The sequence below is a fragment of the Rhea pennata genome, chromosome 3, assembly GCF_028389875.1.
Source record: "Rhea pennata isolate bPtePen1 chromosome 3, bPtePen1.pri, whole genome shotgun sequence".
Taxonomy (NCBI): domain Eukaryota; kingdom Metazoa; phylum Chordata; class Aves; order Rheiformes; family Rheidae; genus Rhea; species Rhea pennata.
Window position 1 is genome coordinate 100,714,210 of NC_084665.1, and position 18,358 is coordinate 100,732,567.

The following is an 18,358-nucleotide window of genomic DNA, read 5'->3' on the forward strand; positions in this document are numbered from 1 at the left end:
CCAGACTTCTCAACCCCAATCCAACTTGCTTAGGAGTGTGCTCTGTGCAAATAATTTTCAACTCATTTAAATAACTTAACATTTATTAGGCTGTAGAAAACAATTATGAAAAGAACCTTAAACAGGCTTATGCAGACTTAAGCAACGGAAAAGGGAAGAACCTTTGTGTATGCTGCCCCACAGCAGTAGCTTCGGCTTCAAACACTACTTCACAATACTTGAAATGCACATTTCTATACACCACTCAGAGTTAAATTACTTCTCCTCAGCTTCTATGCATCACAGTATAGCAGTTATAGCTGAGAGAGAAAACATTCTGATGCTAAACTGTGATGAATTGAGGAATTTTTGCCTTTGCAAGGTCCTGTCCTCTTTTCTCCTTCATTCCAAGAAGCTGTTTATCAAACTGAAGAGGCTGTTGGCTGTGCTTTGTTTTCATGCTGTCTCTTCTGAAGGTTTAGTGAAACAGTAATAACAGTGTTGTGCCATGTTTCTGAACAGTCTAGAAAATGAAATATAGTTACAGATCATGCCTGAAATAAGGCAGAGTTTCACAGACTTCTCAGTAGGTTTAGCCTAGAAATAGTGGGCTGATTAATAGAGAAAGTATACCTTAGTGAGTCTGAAGAAGAATCTAAGAGATGCACATATACAAAAAGACGTGGGCTGAGAATCAATCAAAAAATATGAGATTTCATTCTCAGCCTTGAAAGAGAAAACATCTATGGAAAAATCAATAAGTATATCTCTTCAGTGAAACGAGTTATATATCATAGAGTGCCACTAGATAGTAAAATATAAATAGGTATAACATATTTCATTTAAACTATTTAGAAACTTTCGCCTTTAATAAAGAGGGCATTTTTTTAAATCAATATCAAGCATTCTCTATATTGTACAATTCTGATAGCATTCATACTAATCTCAAATTAACAGGTTAGGTTTTTTTTGTTTTGTTTTTTGGTTTTTTTGGTTATATTATCCTGAGCTGGGTAAAACACAGAGGTAAAGGCTCATTAGTCAATGATTGAGCCAGTTTAGACAATTTGATGATGGCATAGATTTATAACCATAAATATATGACACTTAGATTGCCATTTCATTCATGATGGATTCCACTATCCTCTTTTCCGTCAAGTGCTTCACCAAATCTACCTCTGATATGCAACATGTAGGAATTTAGCAAATTAATAATGGCTAAATGAGAGGCAGTTGCTGGCAGACTCCTGTTACTAGTTAAAGTTTGGAAGTAAGTCACTAGTTTCCTTGTACTGACATTTGGGTTTAGTTTTATAGATGCACTTCACCGCTTTTCTTTCCTTTTTATTTCCACTTGTGTCTCCTCCTAGTTTATCCTGAAGCCAAGACATTCTTGAGCTTTTGATATGCTTATTTTACTGTAAGAAAATTTTATCTAATTAGAAACATTACATTTTTAATATTTGAGTTGCAATAACAACATCTAGAAAAAAAACAGTCAAGCTCATGGCTCTTTACTGTACGTTGCTCTACAAAAAACTCAAGTGAGAGGCCTGGGTACTATTCTCTTCTGATAATCATTTTGGTTCAGATGGCTAAATATAGGTATCCAAACTTGAAAATCTTGACTACATTGCTACTGAAATGCTGATTTCTTTTGGTAATAATGTTGGATTCTTTCCTTTCACTTATGCACTGTAGCTGTGACTGCCTCGCTGGATGGAAAGGTGCATTTTGCACAGAGACTATGTCGATATGTGATCCAGAGCACGATCCCCCACCCCTGTGTAAACAAGGTGGTACGTGTGTGCCACTGCCAAATGGCTACACATGTCACTGTCCTCTTGGAACAACTGGCACCTATTGTGAACAAGGTATGGAAAAGCTGTAAAGTCTCTTTATTAGCAACTTTGTTTTTTCTCCAAAGGCTGCAGGACATTAAGGCAAACTTCAACAAATAAAACATTATAAGAAGAATAGAGTAATTGAATTTAACTGTTCCACTATTTGATCTGCACCCAGAGACAAGAGCTCCAGCTGATTCCTTTGGGTATAGGAATATTTCTTTCCTGAACTACCTTTTATTCCAAGCAATTACATGTTCAGAATGGTCAATGGATGGATTTAAAAAAATCCATCCCAGGAAGCATTTTCCCTTTATTTGCTTTTGATTTTCATTTCTGTAGTCAAGCAAGTTCACAAAAATGCAAAAGAATAAGCCTGCCTGAACCCTGGCACCAGCCTACTTTTCATTTTTAAAAACTCAAGTGGTAATATGCTGTCCATAGAATTAAGAGATAATATCCTAACAGAAAAATGCAATATTTTGTAACATATAGGTGAAACATTAAATAGACCCACAAAGTAAAAAATAGATTTTATTTTAAAGAAAGTGGTGATTCTTTTTGCTAGAAAAAATAAACTATTTCAAATATTAATTGTTAGATAGTATTTTCTAATTGAGCTTATTTTCAACACCATTTTTTCTCAGCCTCTTCTAATCATTGGACCAAATACATGGACATACTGACATTGTCAGATACTGAGGGGGCAGCATTCCAGAGCAGTATTATAGTGAACTTGTGGTTAGTTCAATTCTCAAGCTTACCATAATGAAGTATGTTGAGAAACTCACCTAGGAACTCATAAATAAACTGCTGGATATACTTCAGAGGTAGTAACCATTCAGGACCTTATCCAGTTTGCGCTGCCACTAATGGAAAGGTTCCTATTGACTTCACTGACTATTGGGTAGGGATGCACTGAGAATGATGATAAAACAACCAATGTTCCTCTAATAATCTTCAGGTTTCTATTCTTCCTGACTTTGAGCCTTTTTTCCAACATGTTACCTGCCTGTCTTGGGTTTACCTCATGTAGGAATCTGGCTGGTTTCTTCTTAAAGGGAGTCTATAAATGAATATTCAACAATGTGAGTACACAAGTGCTACAAGCCCTCAAGCTCAGGAACTTTTCCTGCAAATGCCTGAAGAGCCTCTGTGTTCAAGGCTGCCCTCGCCCTCTATTCTGCAACTCTTCAATTCAAGATAATGTTGTACAAGCTAATGTTTTTTTTTCCTTCTGGAAACTCTCTTTACATCCTCTGAAGAACTGCAGTTACTATAAAATAACCTCCTTTTCAAACTGCCTGCCAAGGTCCAGCCTCGCTTGTTGTGCCTATGGAGTGAGTTTCAAGCACAGAACTGACAAGCTGAACTGCTTTTGACCTGATTTGCAGTCCTTATCCAGCAGATAGATACAGTTTCAAAATCCCAATACAGAATGCACTGGCAATTGATAGGCTCCAGTCAAAGAGAATGTAGCTTCTGGAAAGTCATTGTTAAATTCTTTATTCTGTAAAAGAATGTGCTTGCTCTATTGCCTCTGCAGCAGCAGCTTTTCAGGGCTTTTTGTATGAACTTTTAAACTTTGAATTCTCTTCTCAAGTGAGGTTTTAAAATGTAGTGCCATCTGGATTCAGGACACTGATCAACAGAACGTGTACCGTACATAAAACAGATAACTCATCTGGTACAAACTCCTGTGTTCTAGTTTCAGAATAGACTTGGATTTTTAAATACTATTACAAATATAAATAGCTTATATCTGAGCCCCTGGAAACTTGTTTCTTGAACATTGTCATCCTCTTAGTAATTCTTCCACCTAGTAAACACATTAGCAAGGTTCCTCTCTGTTTCATTTAAAAGCTTGCTTTTTATGAATACAGACTATGGATCCTGGCCAAACTCTTTGCCCTGCATTTTACCTTTCTCTGGCAGAGTAATGAATTATCATGAGATTTTTCAAAGTGCAGTTTGCACTTCTAGTGGATGGCAAATTGCTAAAAACCAGCTGCTTATCAAGACTGAGTATCTCATCTCTGGATTGATGGTTGTTGTTACTGAATCAAAAAGAAAAAGAGACAGAGAGCAATGAATGGCTCAAGGGACCACGAGAGAACAAAGGGAAATTAAATGACGGAGATTAATGAACATGAAAGAAAGAAGAGAGAGAAAAGAACAGAAGAGATTGATGAGGCAAAAAGAGACAGCAGAGGAGAATACCAAAGAGTAAGGACAAATAGGGCTTTACCAAATGACAGAGGCTGGTAAATACCAGATAGTAGTATGGATGTGCCCGAAGGAGTGAGGCAAAGTGAATAAATGAGGTGGCACAGCTAGAATGACAACAATAAGGAACATACCCTGGTGATCCTGACCACAAATGTTGGAGGTAATTAAACATGAACTGACTGAAATCAAATACTAACTTGTCTAACAAACATAAAAATGTCTGTGGTTCTTTTTGAACTATGTACATGAGAGAGGTTAAGGAATATATTCAAATCAGTATATAACTGTTCTCAAAGTGTTTGGTGATGTGTCCCTCTTAGAGCAGCAGTTGAATCCACAAAGCACAGAACAATTTCTCAGGCAGCACAGAGTTTTGGTGTGTCAAAGATAAACTTTAAAAGTTGGAGTTGCCCAACAAGTGTTCAGTGATTGCAAAACTAAATTAGAAGTAGAATAAACCCAAAGTGAGCAAGATCAGTTATGGAATATGATTTTATTTGCTCATAGAGACCCAAATCCACAGTCCTCATTTGGTCAAGCTCTTACAATGCTTATTAAAGTGTAAATACAGAGCAATGTTCTGAGGGGCTTTTACTAGGAAGTATATTAAATCATACATTTTAAAGAAAATGGAAAGAATTCCATCCACTTCAGACAAGACTCAATGAGAGAAATATCAGCATTTGAAACAGTTAGCACTCTCGGCTTCCATACAACACCTGAGTAATGGTGCAGTGCAAGCGACAGCTAAGGCCCTAAGGTACTAGCCTATCCTAATCAGATTACTGCATGCCTGCTGTTCCTCAGTAATTGTCCTCATAGCAGATCTTATCTGAGGTATGTAAAAGATAGTTTTTCCTGCTTTTGTAGAGAGTAAGCAGTTTTAATTACCCTGCATTTCCTATAGGCTGCACTCAAGCAGTTAATATTCAGCAAGTTGTACACAGGTACTTTTCTGTCTGGCACACTCAGAGGAAATATGTCACTGTATATTCCACATTGCCCAAGCAAGAGCCAGGACTTGCATTTCTAGGAGAAACGTCAACAGGTTTAGCAGGTAGGCAGTATGCGGGGACTGAAGTGCAGTAGGAGGATGCCTGAGAAGGCAAGGACTTGTGAGGAGCACAAGTGAGAGAGGGGAAGGTCGGAAGTTGAATCTGAACAGAGCAAAGCTTTGTCAGTTAGATCAGAATAATGCATTTATTCTAGTGTAATCTAAGGCTCCTCTTACTGGGGGTACCATGTTGTCTAAAGCCATTAGTGCTCCTAAGACAGCATGGTTCTTCAAGCACATCAGATTCCTAAAGGTTACACTAATACAAACAAACAAAAAAATGATTAATTTATACTACCATAAATAGAAGTGGCTATAATGAAATGGAAAGGAATTGGGAAAATCATGCAAGAGTCTTTTTATTCTTAATGTGAACATTGTCATGAGGACTTTATAGTTCTTCTAAGATGTAGTATCACAAGAAGCAATTCAGGTCACAGCTATAACAATAACACAGGAAAATCAGCTCAAATTCTGAAGAGCACCAATGACAACTAGACATTGCCAGGATCTAGTATAGTGTTAGTTCTCAGTTAGCATTTACCTTCCCCACAAGGAGTATGGAAGAAGTCAATGAACCTCTTAAAAGTAGCTATGCTTCTGAAGATCCTGAAAGGAAATATTATATTAATAAAATATTTTGTTGATTTTACTTAAAGTTTGCAGCTGAAGTACCAGACAACTCTAAACTGCTTCAGCTGACAAACTGAAACTACAAGCTTCAGCCCAGAGCACCGGTTCTTTTAGACTAGTTGCTTCGTGAACACAGCATTCAAAACCAACCAAAGACTCCAGCTCCCAGCACTTCAGCTAATGGTAGGACAGTTTGCTGCATGACTTCAGACACCAGTTTACTCCATTTCGTCCATTGAGTAACTCTGGAATTAGAAATCTCAAAGGGTTTCTGAAGAGGAAAAAATCTCTAAAGACCTGATTTTTTTTTCAGCTCTCTTGCATGTATTCAGTAAACCTATTGGGTTCAGTGTGATAGACTTCTGTGAGAGAAAGTGGCCAAGACTGATTGTTGATGACTCTTTCTGGGGAAAAAGTAATAAAAGTCTTAAAACTCAATTGCTGCAGACAGATAGTTTGATCTGTGGTGCATCATTATCATGTATGTGATCACAATATCTTCTGCATAACTAATAATTAGGAGATGTTAACTTTAAAAATACAGCAATGGATCAAATCAAATCTTCCTTCTTGGTATAAATAGTATCACTTAAAGGATGGAGTACCTGAACAAAAATAAATTCAGAGCTGAGGTAGTTCCTCTGACTTTGAGGTACATTGAGGTATCTGTCTACATAAGCTAGAATTCCTCTAGATACTAAGAACATTCAATTTATATGCTAGATGGTTTACTCGATTTTGTAGAGGAATGAAGACGACTATAATTTCAGAGGAGTTAATTACAAGATTTCTGAACAGGCCTGATAGTATTCTCTTTTAAGGGGACAATGTAATATATAAAAGATTCTGTAGGTGGCAGTATTGGAGAAGTGTTGCCAGTGGCCAAAATAATCAGAGTTTTCATCAAAAAGTGTGTGTAAATTTTAAATCAGAATTATTAAGCAGTTTTTCTTCATTAGCAGGGGAGCTTCAGACACTGTGCTCATCAGATACTGATCAGATCCATAGATATATCAGATATAGATCAGATCCATATATAGAGGACACTAATTTTGTCATGTCCTATGTGGTTTAAGACGACTTTTGGAAACAGTTTGCCTTTTTAGGATTCAAAGGGATTAACTTCTGTCACATACGTTCACAAAACCTCTTAAAATAATTTTTCTTAATCTCAAGATGACATAATAGAATGCTACTGCCCTTTTGACAAATAAAGAAGTTAATAAATAATTTCCTCAGCTATACAATAGCCTTCAAATTCTACAGCTGTGAATATTTCCTGTCACTACAACTCTTGAAGAAAGCAAATGTAAAAGAGCTTTGCATTGTTCTATCCTTAATTTTATGTAATGAGATACTTGTCAAGTAGTAAAATAATATCTTTGATGAAAAAATGATACACAAGTTCTTTTGGCCAGGTTTATCAGCTGAAGTTAAATTCTTAGATACTGTTCTGATGTCAAATTCCATTATTCTGATACCAAAATATAGCAAAATTTTGCACTTATCAAAGTGCAAGTTACCAAAACCAAAGTTTTAATTGATTAGTCTATTCTCATAATTGTGATGAATGAATGAAAAATTGAATAAACTGATTTTTAAATTAGTTTTTATGATTTTTCCTAATACCTAGTCTAGAATGTTATTTGACATATTTTTTACTATTATTGTAAGATAAATTAATTCACGATTGAGTCCAGGACTTTTATCCTGACCATGCATCTTACATACCAACAGTAAAGCCTGCATGTGTTCATGTCTTATGTGACACTGCAGTTGGACCTACTGGCTCTATTCATAGACTGTTTTGTAGTTATTATTTGGAAGCTTGTGTTCCTGTGTTTAATCATTCAAAATGCAGTGGCAGGCACTGACTTACCTGATGTCTTGCATCACAGTGACTATTGTATTCTCTAAGTAATTTATACAACATTGGTCCCATCAAGCTTTCTATTTCCACTAGAATTTTTGAATTCTTTTGGCAATTTGCAAAGAAGATCTTTATATACTATCTATAGTAGTCATGTCCTATGAGGATAAAATACACTTTTTAAATTTTCGATTAAAAAAAAAAAAAAAAAGGGATCTAAGCTTTCAGATTTATCATAGGTAGTCCGGTAAACTTAATATTTAGGGTAGACATGAGAAAACATGCATTTGCATAATTTCACATGTCAAGAGGAATAAAGTGGATTGCATAGTTAAGTATAGGTGATGGATTAATTATATATGAACTCCAGAGAAAATCATGCATGGCAAAAAGAAGCAATTGATATGCAGTAGAATAAGTAATGCCCTCCATACCAAGCCAGCCATGAGTGATGTGGTATCCCCGCAGAAAGTCAATTAAGCACTTATCATTTCTTCTAATTACCCAACTCAACAAGAACAAGATACACTCAGCTAAGAACTACTTAGCAGGATGGCTCTGGAAATATTTTCAGACCTCCTGTATGGGAATGAATAATTTGAGGATATAAGAGACTTCTGGGAAAAAAGTATAATTAGTGTAAAATATATAAAATATATAATTTTATTTATTTACTTATTAGATTTAAAATCTAATCACTCTATTGCTGAAAATATGCTAGTCAGCATATTTCATGAAGATGTTCAGAGCTAAAAACTGTGAAAAGGGCAGGTATTCTTTTTAAAAGCAAAGCACGTAATCTACATGTGAGTTCAGTACCTAAGCTCCCATTGTAGCTAATGAACGTCTAGTTGATAGAATTAGTGGAGCTATTTAGCTGACCAGATGCTTTTCTAAATATAGACTCTTAGTGCTGTTTGAGCTGCCCTGGCATTCACATATGTCTCCAAAGTATCCAGCCAAGGGTCACAGAAATGGGACAGGACCTGTAACACACTTGTGCTTTTCTGGAATGGCACATGGAAGTAAGGCAATAGAGCCTGGGAAATTCATGTGGTGCCTCTGGTTGAGAAACTGAGGCAAGCCCTGAGGCCCACGTCAGGGTGAGGTGAATCACTTTCAGGGCTCCGTTGACTGTATTGCAGAGCAGTGCTATTCAGTTGCCTGAAAATAGGCGGCTAGTCCTTTTTACATGCCCTTGTATATCCCCCATGAGCTTCAGCTGCCAACTTCAGAAGGTTGTGGATTTCCTGTGTGACATCTGCCAGGTTCATGTAGATATCCTAGAGCAGCTCAGTGGCAGGTGGCATGTGTTTCAGCAACCGAATCCTCTACTACATCTCAGTTGACCATAATTGGGAACACACATGCCTATACAGACTATGTGTAGACACCTAAATGCAAGTGTCCTAATCACGGAATGAATCCCTCCAATTATATAGTGATCTATGTTCCTGACTGAATTACTCTTATTAACACTATACAGAATATCAGCTTTCTTACAGTCCAGTCCTGAAAGCATGCTTGCACTGTTGTCAAAATAAGTCTGGCTCAAGAAATGAATAAGTAAAGATCCCCGTTCGGAACTAGATTCCCAAAAGTTTTAGATATTTAACTCTTTCGCACCTTTATCAATTGGCTTATTAGGCTGCACTGAGGTACAGTCACACTCCATGCCCTAATCTTCAGGAAATTGAAGGTTTCTGGTGCAGAAATGCTCCCTGTAAAGGCCTCTCAGACTGGCTGCTGCTTCTTGCAGGTTTCATCTTGTTAACATTTTCAGGACATGTCAGTACCTAGAAGAGGCTTACTACCAAAGCCAAGCATGGATTAAACATTTGTTTTGTTAGCATCACATTTTCCTAATTGTCTAGCAATTAGGCATTCAGCTTTACTAACTGATGCGATCCAAATATGTGAGTTCACATCTGTTGTATCCTTGAAGAATATAGTAACCACTGAGGTATTGCATATATAAAGTTTTCTTTTTTTTTCCCTCTATCTTCTAGTAGTCTTTTCTAACTACTAAAATATTCATTTGACAGAAGAAATAGAAATTATCCATATTGTGGTTATAATATCCATATCCTCAGATGCAGGAGAATAAGGTTCAGATTCCTCCTCCAATTGGTTTCTTAGCACTGAGGTTACCTAGTTGCTCCCAGTGCAGTTTGCTCACTCCCATGACCTAGTCTTATACACACAATTCAATAGGTATCATACTGAAAGCCTGAGGTCTACAATTTTGACTTGGGCTAGTGATTGCTATTTTAGGTATTGGAAAACCAGAGGTGTCTTTAGGGACTTAATCATATGCTCCTGGATGTTGACTTCTAGCTAATTAGCTATCTAATTAGCTAAAATAGATGCACAACTCCATTGCAACAAAACAAACAAACAGAACAGTAAACTTCGCTTACAAAATTGTAATCTCCTCTTCCAGTATCACTCAGAAAAATGATTACCCGAGTATGTTCCCTTCAGGGACAACCAGGGCTGTAAGTCAAGCAAATTTACAACCTTTGTATGTGTGTTGCACTCTCATTGTATGAGAGTATGTAATTCTAACTGTTCTGTTAGAGCTGTGTTAATAATTAGTACTTTTATTAACACGCTCTGCTTCTTGTTACTGCACTGAAATGGAAGCTGAACAGTATTTCTTTTTTTTTGTTATACATGAATTAGTTTGTTAGTTGTGGAAAAGCTGCCTATTCCAAAAATCAAATTAAAATGGTATCTCAAAGGAAAAACACATTTCATTTCAGAGAAGTTGAAGTAAATATTTTTCCATTTTTCCAAATAGCTACAAAAAATTGCTCTTGCAATTTCAATAAACTTTCACCTGCAGCCTTAAGCAAAGAGTCTCTCAAGATGAAACTATTCATACTGCTGGATTTGCCGTTACTTTCTAAAATGAAAAAGATGTGTCTGGTGGAAATGTTCCCTCTGCATAAAAGAATCAAGCCATTGAAAATTTCTGACTTTGGACTTTAAAGTTTTCAGAGGTCTTTATAGTTAATGAACTGAAACCACTGCACCATGTCAGTGCCCTGAGCGCATCCTGCTTACCTTGCTGGGAGTTTGAGCCTCAGAGCCTCCCTAGGATATTGCAGGAATCAGGCCTTGAAGAAAGCTGTGCTAAGAAGCCTCTTCAGGGGCTTCCTCCTGCTTTGCCCAGGAGCCACTTTCAAGTTGAAGTTCCTGCCCTTGATCCCTGCCCTCAGCTATGCTCCAACAGCATCACAGTCCTGCCAGTGCCCGGCCATGTGCCCCATGGATTCGGACCCAGCTGCTGACCCACAGACTGACCACCCGGCCCTGCTGTTCTCCAGACCTGCCTGCTCACCCGGCTCAAGGTGCTGGGACTGGCCTGGCTGGCGAGGCCCTGCCCTGCCTTGCCGACTGGGTTATCACCCTCAGCTCCCAGCTCCCCTCCACTAGAGAGCAGCCAATTCTAGGTGAAACCTAACAGCAAGCCTGACCTCTAACACTTCCAAAAAAAAAAAAATACTGAGACAAAAGTTATGAAATGTAGTTAGGAGAGTAGATTTATGGTGATAACTGATAGAGTTTTATGGTAAAGTTTGTTGTGGGAGAGAGAGGGGTTTTTTTCCCCTAAAAAGGATTGCCAAGAAGAAAAACTGATATAGCTAGTTAGGGTCAAAGATTGAATGCAAACCACTTTCAGAAGAAGACAAGATTACATTGAACTTGGACATTGTTATCTGAAATGCAAACTACTTGGACATTAACAAAAGGTGATAACAGATAGCAGCATGTTTTTTTATGGAAGACATCTCATGGGAACTACAAACATAAGCATTAAATCTGATCTGGACACACAGTTCTCTAGATGCAGTCTCACAGTTGCTGAACAGAACGGAATAATCATTTCCCTTGACCTGCTGGCTACTCTGGTTGTAATAAGCAGGATGCAGTTGGCCATCTTTGCAGCAAAGGCCACTGCTCGCTCATTCAACTTGCCCACCAGGACCCCACAGCGGCATTGGCCAGCTCCCTCAGCACTCTAGGATGCCTTCCCTCTGGTCCCCCTGGGCTTGTGTACATCTGGTTGGCCAAAGTGCTCCCAAACTCTTCCTCTGCCACACCTAATGCTTCACTTCCCCAGACTCTGCTGCTAGGCCCAGGGACTTGGGAGGCCTGAGCAGGCCTTACCAGTAAAGACCAAGGCAAAGAAGGTATCTTGTTTTTCCCAAGTCCTTTGCCACTAGGCCCTTGCTCCTTTGAGGAGTGTCTTCCCAATTTTCCTTAGCCAGAAGTGTTGTCATACGCTCGTGGAGGCCCTTCTTGTTTCCCTTCACAGACCTTGCCAGTTTTGACTCCTGCTGAATTTTGATGCTGAACTCCATCCCAGTGCCCTCAGGCAGAGTCCAGAGGGGTGTTCCTGCTGGGTAGCCCATCCCTGCTTCCCTGTCTCTGTGCTTCCCTCCATGCATTTGGGCTCAGTGGTTTTGTGTTGATCATCTTACCTTCCTGTTGCAAGATTACATGACAGACTGAATGGCCAAAAGGGCTTGCCGAAAGTTTTGAAGCAACAAACTGAAGAAGGCTGAAGAAACTATCACAGTGAAATTCCCAGGGTAGTAGTTTGGGATGCGTACAGACACTCTTGCTTTATAGTGAGAATTAAGCTGTGAGAATAACCTAGAAACCTTTGCTCATAACAGCAGCAGAATAGGATTTACGAGTATTGACGGGGCTGATCAAAAGGGGACAGCAAAAGGAACCTGAGAAGTATTAATGAGTACTAGAGGGAAAGAAAAACATGCTTCAGCAATAGTACTTGCCAGAACAGTGTGCTCCTGTAGCTCTAATTGGTCTAATGGGATTTAGAGTTTAATTCTCTTTTTATCATTTAGAGATATATAGCTTCATTAGATCCTTGTGCTCAGAGAATTAAGTAAATGAGACATTAATCTGATACAGAACAGAAATGTTTGCTTAAATGCCTGTTGTGCTTACAGTGCCCCATACAGTGTTTGGTGTCCTAGTGAGTAATGTAATAGTTACACAGCACAAGTCCTATAAACTTAGCTTACAGGATTCACAAAGGAATTCATGTGTCTTGTTTATTCTAGTTCAGAGTTTCTCTAGAGTAAGCGTATGTATCACAGGAACTGTCTTGCTCAAGTTTAGCCAAAGTTATTTTCTTACCTTAGTAAAAATATGTTGTTGCAAGGAATATAACCAAAAAGTATCTTTTTTTGCCTTTGACATGATATGTTAGTTTTGCATATGCTTGCCATGAAAGCAAAGTGAAAAGCTTAAATTGTCTTATTCTTCAGCTTAAAAGTTTGTGGATTTATAGCTGTAGTGTTATTGCAGAGATGAAATTTTATTCTGATCTTTTCTGCAGTAGACTTAAACTCTTCTGTTCTGAGATATGGGTGCACATTTCCATGTACCTATCAAGTCAGGTCTTTTTTTTCATGCGTATAATCTGTGTTTACAGAATAATTTACAAGTAAATTAGAAGTTATTCCAGTGTTTCCTCTAGTTAGTCCTGCTACATTGTGACAAAATACATTGTACAATGTAAAATACATTTCTGATATTTGTTCAGATTTATTTATTGAGAATACAAACACTTTTTTAGCAAAATGGGTATAAAATACTTACATCTTGAAAGTTTCAGAATTAAATATATTAAATTGAATACTTTTTTGATATCTATAAATCAGGATAATGATGCCTGCATTCAAAAGCATTCTGACATCAATTGCTGAAAATAAGGATATCAGTCTTTAATATTCTGTTTGTAATGTAAAGTCCTGGATTTAATTAATTCTCTGATTGATCCTATGAAATCACAAGTTTTTCATCCTCACTTTCTCTCTCTGCTCCAAGACCCTTCATTACAGCAGTCTTCTTTTCATACACCTTGACAGTGCTTCTTCCAGGGATGAGCAATGTAGCATTTCACCCACTGCAACTGAATGTTTCGCCTTCATGCTAGTCATGGTCCAAGCTTCCTTCATGAGCAGCATAAAATTAACTATATTGACAAAGTGAAACTGAGTCTGAGATGCATCATTGTACACTTTGCCTAGTATGGCCTTTTAAGAAGTAGCATTTTTTAATGTATGATTGACTGCTGTGGCATAGTTTTTACATATATAAGTCTTGCTGTGCATAAATTTGCTAGGAGAAATTTGGTTTCTAAATGATACAGAAAGCAAAAATGTCTATTGAATAGAATGAATTATTATTTCAGAGTGATTTTTAAATATGAAGACATCAGTATAGTTATTGCATCCTTAACTGCTAGTGGAGAATTTTACTGTGAAAAAGATCCAAGCACCTAAAAATCCATGGCAAAATTACTACTTTTAAGTATTACTTTATGTTGCCTTTTGTACTTGATAGTGGTTATAATTTTTAATAGCACACATTACATCGTTTCATCTACTTGGCAAGTTTTATTACCGTTTGTTTTCCTGTGTAATTTCTGCTATTAAGACTGTATTTTTATTACTGTCATATTTTAAGTATAGTTGCCAGGAATTTCACATTTCTAATATTATGTAAGCTATTACTACAGACAATGCATAACCTGATTGTCAGAATAGCTATTATGCACAGGATGGGAGGGATTGTTAATATAATGTGTGTGTTTGAGAATATATGTGTGTTGAACAGCACATCATCTAAAGCCAGATTCTGGTGAGAGTTAGACCATTTCATAAATCTGTTATAGCTGAAGTTCTGGAAAGCAAAACTTTCTTTTAAACTTACTGAGAATTTGTGAGTTTAAATCCGTGCTCCTTCCTCGCAGGTATTAACCGTAACATAGTGGGGGGAAATGAACACAAAACCCAAGTAATTGAAGTAATTCATCAACGACTCAATGTAATTTGTTGTCCATGTGTTGTTATGAACTGATCAAGAAGCATCTCCAAGTCATTGTACTGATAACAGGTGTGAGCTCTGGAGCTTGTATAATGGTGCATCTGTTTGCTGGAAACGGTCCACGAGGAGCACCTTGAATCCTGTTATGAGGGCAGTCATATGACAAACAGCCCAGTTACAAAACCTTACTGTGTGCTGACTGCACATCTGTCACGGGCTGTACAAGGTACAACGGGATGACAAGTGAACTCAGCAGCAGATACTACACAGAAAACTAGGATGTGCAATAGTAACGTAAGGTGGTCCAGGAGCGCACTACACGGACATCTTTAGGGCATATTTGACTGAAGGCAAGTTACTATAAAACTTACATGGATTTGGGGACACCAAAATGAAGAAAGATTTAGCTCCCTCTGAACAGAAAGAGCATAGCTTCAGCAGGAAAACTGTGAAAAGAGAGAGATGCAGCATTTATGGTTCGGACATTTAGTTTTGGTGCCAACTAAGTAGTAAACAGTGCTTATTATGAAGAGGTCTGAAAGTACTCTGCACATCTAAATAGCTTGACTTTTTCCGATATGGTGCTACAAACAACAAATACAGGAAACTAATAACAATAAACTTTTAACAGCCATGAATTATCTCCTAACATCTCAAATATATAATATTGTCTTTATGGTGGGAAAAAAATGGAAACTGTTCCAAGTGACCTAAACAGAATAGAAAAGTATAATCACTTGGCTGAAGGAAGCTTAGTGAGTCTGATTTATTAGGGATTAATGAACAATTAGTGTTGAGAGAAGGGGTAAGTCAGAATGATGAAGTTGTATATAGCTCAAAACTGTATATTATAGCGTCACTGTAATTTTGTGAAAGTTGTCCATTTCAGTATAACATAGGGCAATCTGAACTATCAGGCAGATCAGTGTGATTATCCTAAAATAAATATCAGCAGTTAGTAATGAACACATTCCTCTTAAAAATGTACATTCTCCTGACATACAAAACACTTCATAAAAAAATCCTCAACTGAAGTTTTCATCTGTATGTTGAAGAAATAATTGTTTATTCTGAATCCTAGAAAAGTATATTGGATTTGAATTTTTAAACAATGAAAATTTTAAACATGAAAATTGCACTAACATTTATTTGAAAGTGAATGATGACAAGATTACATTTCTTTTACATGACAACTATAGACTTGATTGGTAATGAAAGTAAGGCATTCAGAAAATGGAATGGCATTGATTTGCTATTATGTAAGTTTTATTTTCTACCTAGGTTATTTTTAGCCTTTGGAAAGGGAAGAATTGAAAGCATTATGTACAGCGCCTGTGAACTATGCAAAATATCTGGAGACAACTGGTACCACAATAACATAGCACTCGCAAAATATCTTTCAGAAAAAGATACTTTCTCTTCTGTTTTTCAGCTGTCTCCATTAGTGATCCATCTTTCAGAAGTAATGAATCATCATGGATGTCATTTGCACCCTTTTATATCCGACATAAGACCCACATCAAGCTGCAGTTTCTGCCTCTCTCTCCAGATGGTATCCTGTTCTACACCGCGCAGCGCCTGGGCACGCAGTCAGGTAAGCAGGCACCAGCGGGCTAGCATCGCACACCTGGCTGCGTTCTTGAAAAGAGGTGTAGGCAGATGATTCAAGCAATTCATTGATGATTCAGCGTCATTCATTGTCCAGCCCGCTTCCGAAGTGTATGAAGGTTTAATGAAGTGGTTCAACAAACCATTTTCACCTGAAGAGTAATTGCAGCCAGATCTTCAACAGGCATTTACTGATACTGCTCCCATAGCTTTGGTGCAACTATGCCAGGATTCACAGTCTGAGGGTTTGGCCAGTATTTTAAAATCATGAAAAATAAAGCAATATAAAAACTGATCAAACTGAAGTCAAGGGGAATTGACTATGAGAGAGCTAATGAAGTTCACCAGGAGTTTATTATATAATGCTGAGAAGTTCGCTGGTGCAGCATGCAAAACATGCAAGTTCTGCATTTGCCAGATACGCAGAATGAAAATATATATATATATATATATAGCAGCGTTTCTGCTATTTATAGAGGTATTTTTAAGCATTAAGTCAAAGCAAGAAAACATAATTTGCTAACCAGTGTAAATACATTTTAAATTTAGTCTCTAAGGTATAAATTTGTTGTAATATACTTTATTAACATATTTTGTGCTGCGTTTTTGTGGTCTTGCATGTTTTTGAACAGAAGTATCACAAGTGATCTTGGAATAGAGGTGAAATTTTCCACTTGTATCAAGTAGTAAGTTATGCAAAAACCCCTGTTTTGTTTTGTGTGCTTTGTGCAATGAGAAAAAGCACATAACTAATTATCAGATACCTGTAGATTTCTTTGTTCAAAGCCTAAAGGTTTGAGACACTTCAATAAACATACTAAGACACACACACACACACACACTTACACAATACACACAGGTATACTCGATTTACCACCTTCTTCTTCTCTACAAAGGTGTTTTAACAGGCTAATGTTAGGTAAGACTGACAGGGTCATAATACAGCGCTGGTACCTTCTGTTTGCCTTTTTCTAATTACGGCCACCTATGGAGAAGCAGCTACAAAGAAAAATATATGGACTATCTGAAATACAAATACATTTATTTGCAAAGAACTCATGTCTTCTACAAAGAATCCTTTATACTTTTATCATTTACAGGCCAAATTCTGATATGCTCTGTGAATAGTTCTCTCCTGTGTAAGCTAAAGCGTTACATGGGCCATGAAAAATAGAAGAGAAAAAAGGCTCTTTCTCAAAAGAACCCAGAATAGTCAAAGGTCATGGAAGCAGCTAGTATACAAAGAAATTAAATATCTCTTTGGAAGCATCAAAGAGATTCTGCAGCCTGTTTAACTTGGGCTAGGAGCGGGTTAGCATGAACAAGCCCCAGTTTTACTGCCAATAGTGAATGTTTAGTTTGCAAAGGAGGGAGTATTTTCTTAAAATCTCTGTCTAGAGCCATGCAAATTTCATTTCAAAACAAAAACATAACAAAAACGATCATCCACAGAGTAATCTGATTGCTTTACAGCTTTCCTACTCCCACTTTTACTATGCTGAAGTTCTGAAAGATTTACGAAAAGCTAATCATCTGGCTCTTTACATTTGCCTTCATATAATCCTGTCAAATCCAGACAGAATTAGACTGAAGAAAGACTCAGAAGTATTCTTAGCAGCCAACAGATGTGAAAGAGCTTTCTGTTGTGGATTAGTTTACAAAGCACTTTATATAAAGCCTTTTCTTCTACATAGTTATGTAAGATTTAATAAACTGATAGTCCAAACCACAAGATTTTTTTAAAAAAAATTCTTGTTTAATAGAAAATAATTGGGACATTTCTATTCTCTGTTTTTTTTTTTTTCACTAAATAATGCTGTTTTTTGTAGTATGTCACAGTAGCACAGTTGCACAGTGGTTTGTTACCAAATGTAAGCCCTGCACAGTGACTTTTCCTGAAAACTGCAAGGGACCACATATGCTTTAAAAAAAAAAAAAAAAAAAAAAAAAAAAAAAAGTATGTTGAGTTGGTGAAGAAAATTTTTTCCTTGAAAGAATTCTTTCTTGTTTTGTTCTTTTCAAAGAACAACACACAACACATTTGTTTCTAGAAAGATATAGCTCCTCCACTCCTCTCAGGGTGTAATTACTTCAGTACATGCACATTTAAACAGTGGACATAAAATGGAAGGCATCCTATTGGTCATTTTTTTTTCCCTATTAGCAGAATTCCCTGTAATCCTGCCAATCATGGGCTCTTTTGCCTTATTTGCTGTTTCTGGGAGTGCTTCATGGCTTTAAGTCTGATAAAATTCCTTTGTGCAGCTCCTA

General features: G+C 37.2%; 1 protein-coding gene across 1 annotated transcript in view; it reads left to right on the top strand.

The window, feature by feature from the left end:
• The window catches only part of EYS (eyes shut homolog), an 872,934-nt gene that overhangs the window by 848,841 nt on the left and 5,735 nt on the right, over positions 1-18,358 (top strand). Inside the window, exons 48-49 of the mRNA XM_062573097.1 lie at positions 1,681-1,853; positions 15,912-16,073. Coding sequence (XP_062429081.1) covers positions 1,681-1,853; positions 15,912-16,073 — 335 coding nt within the window. The remainder of the gene's footprint in view (positions 1-1,680; positions 1,854-15,911; positions 16,074-18,358) is intronic.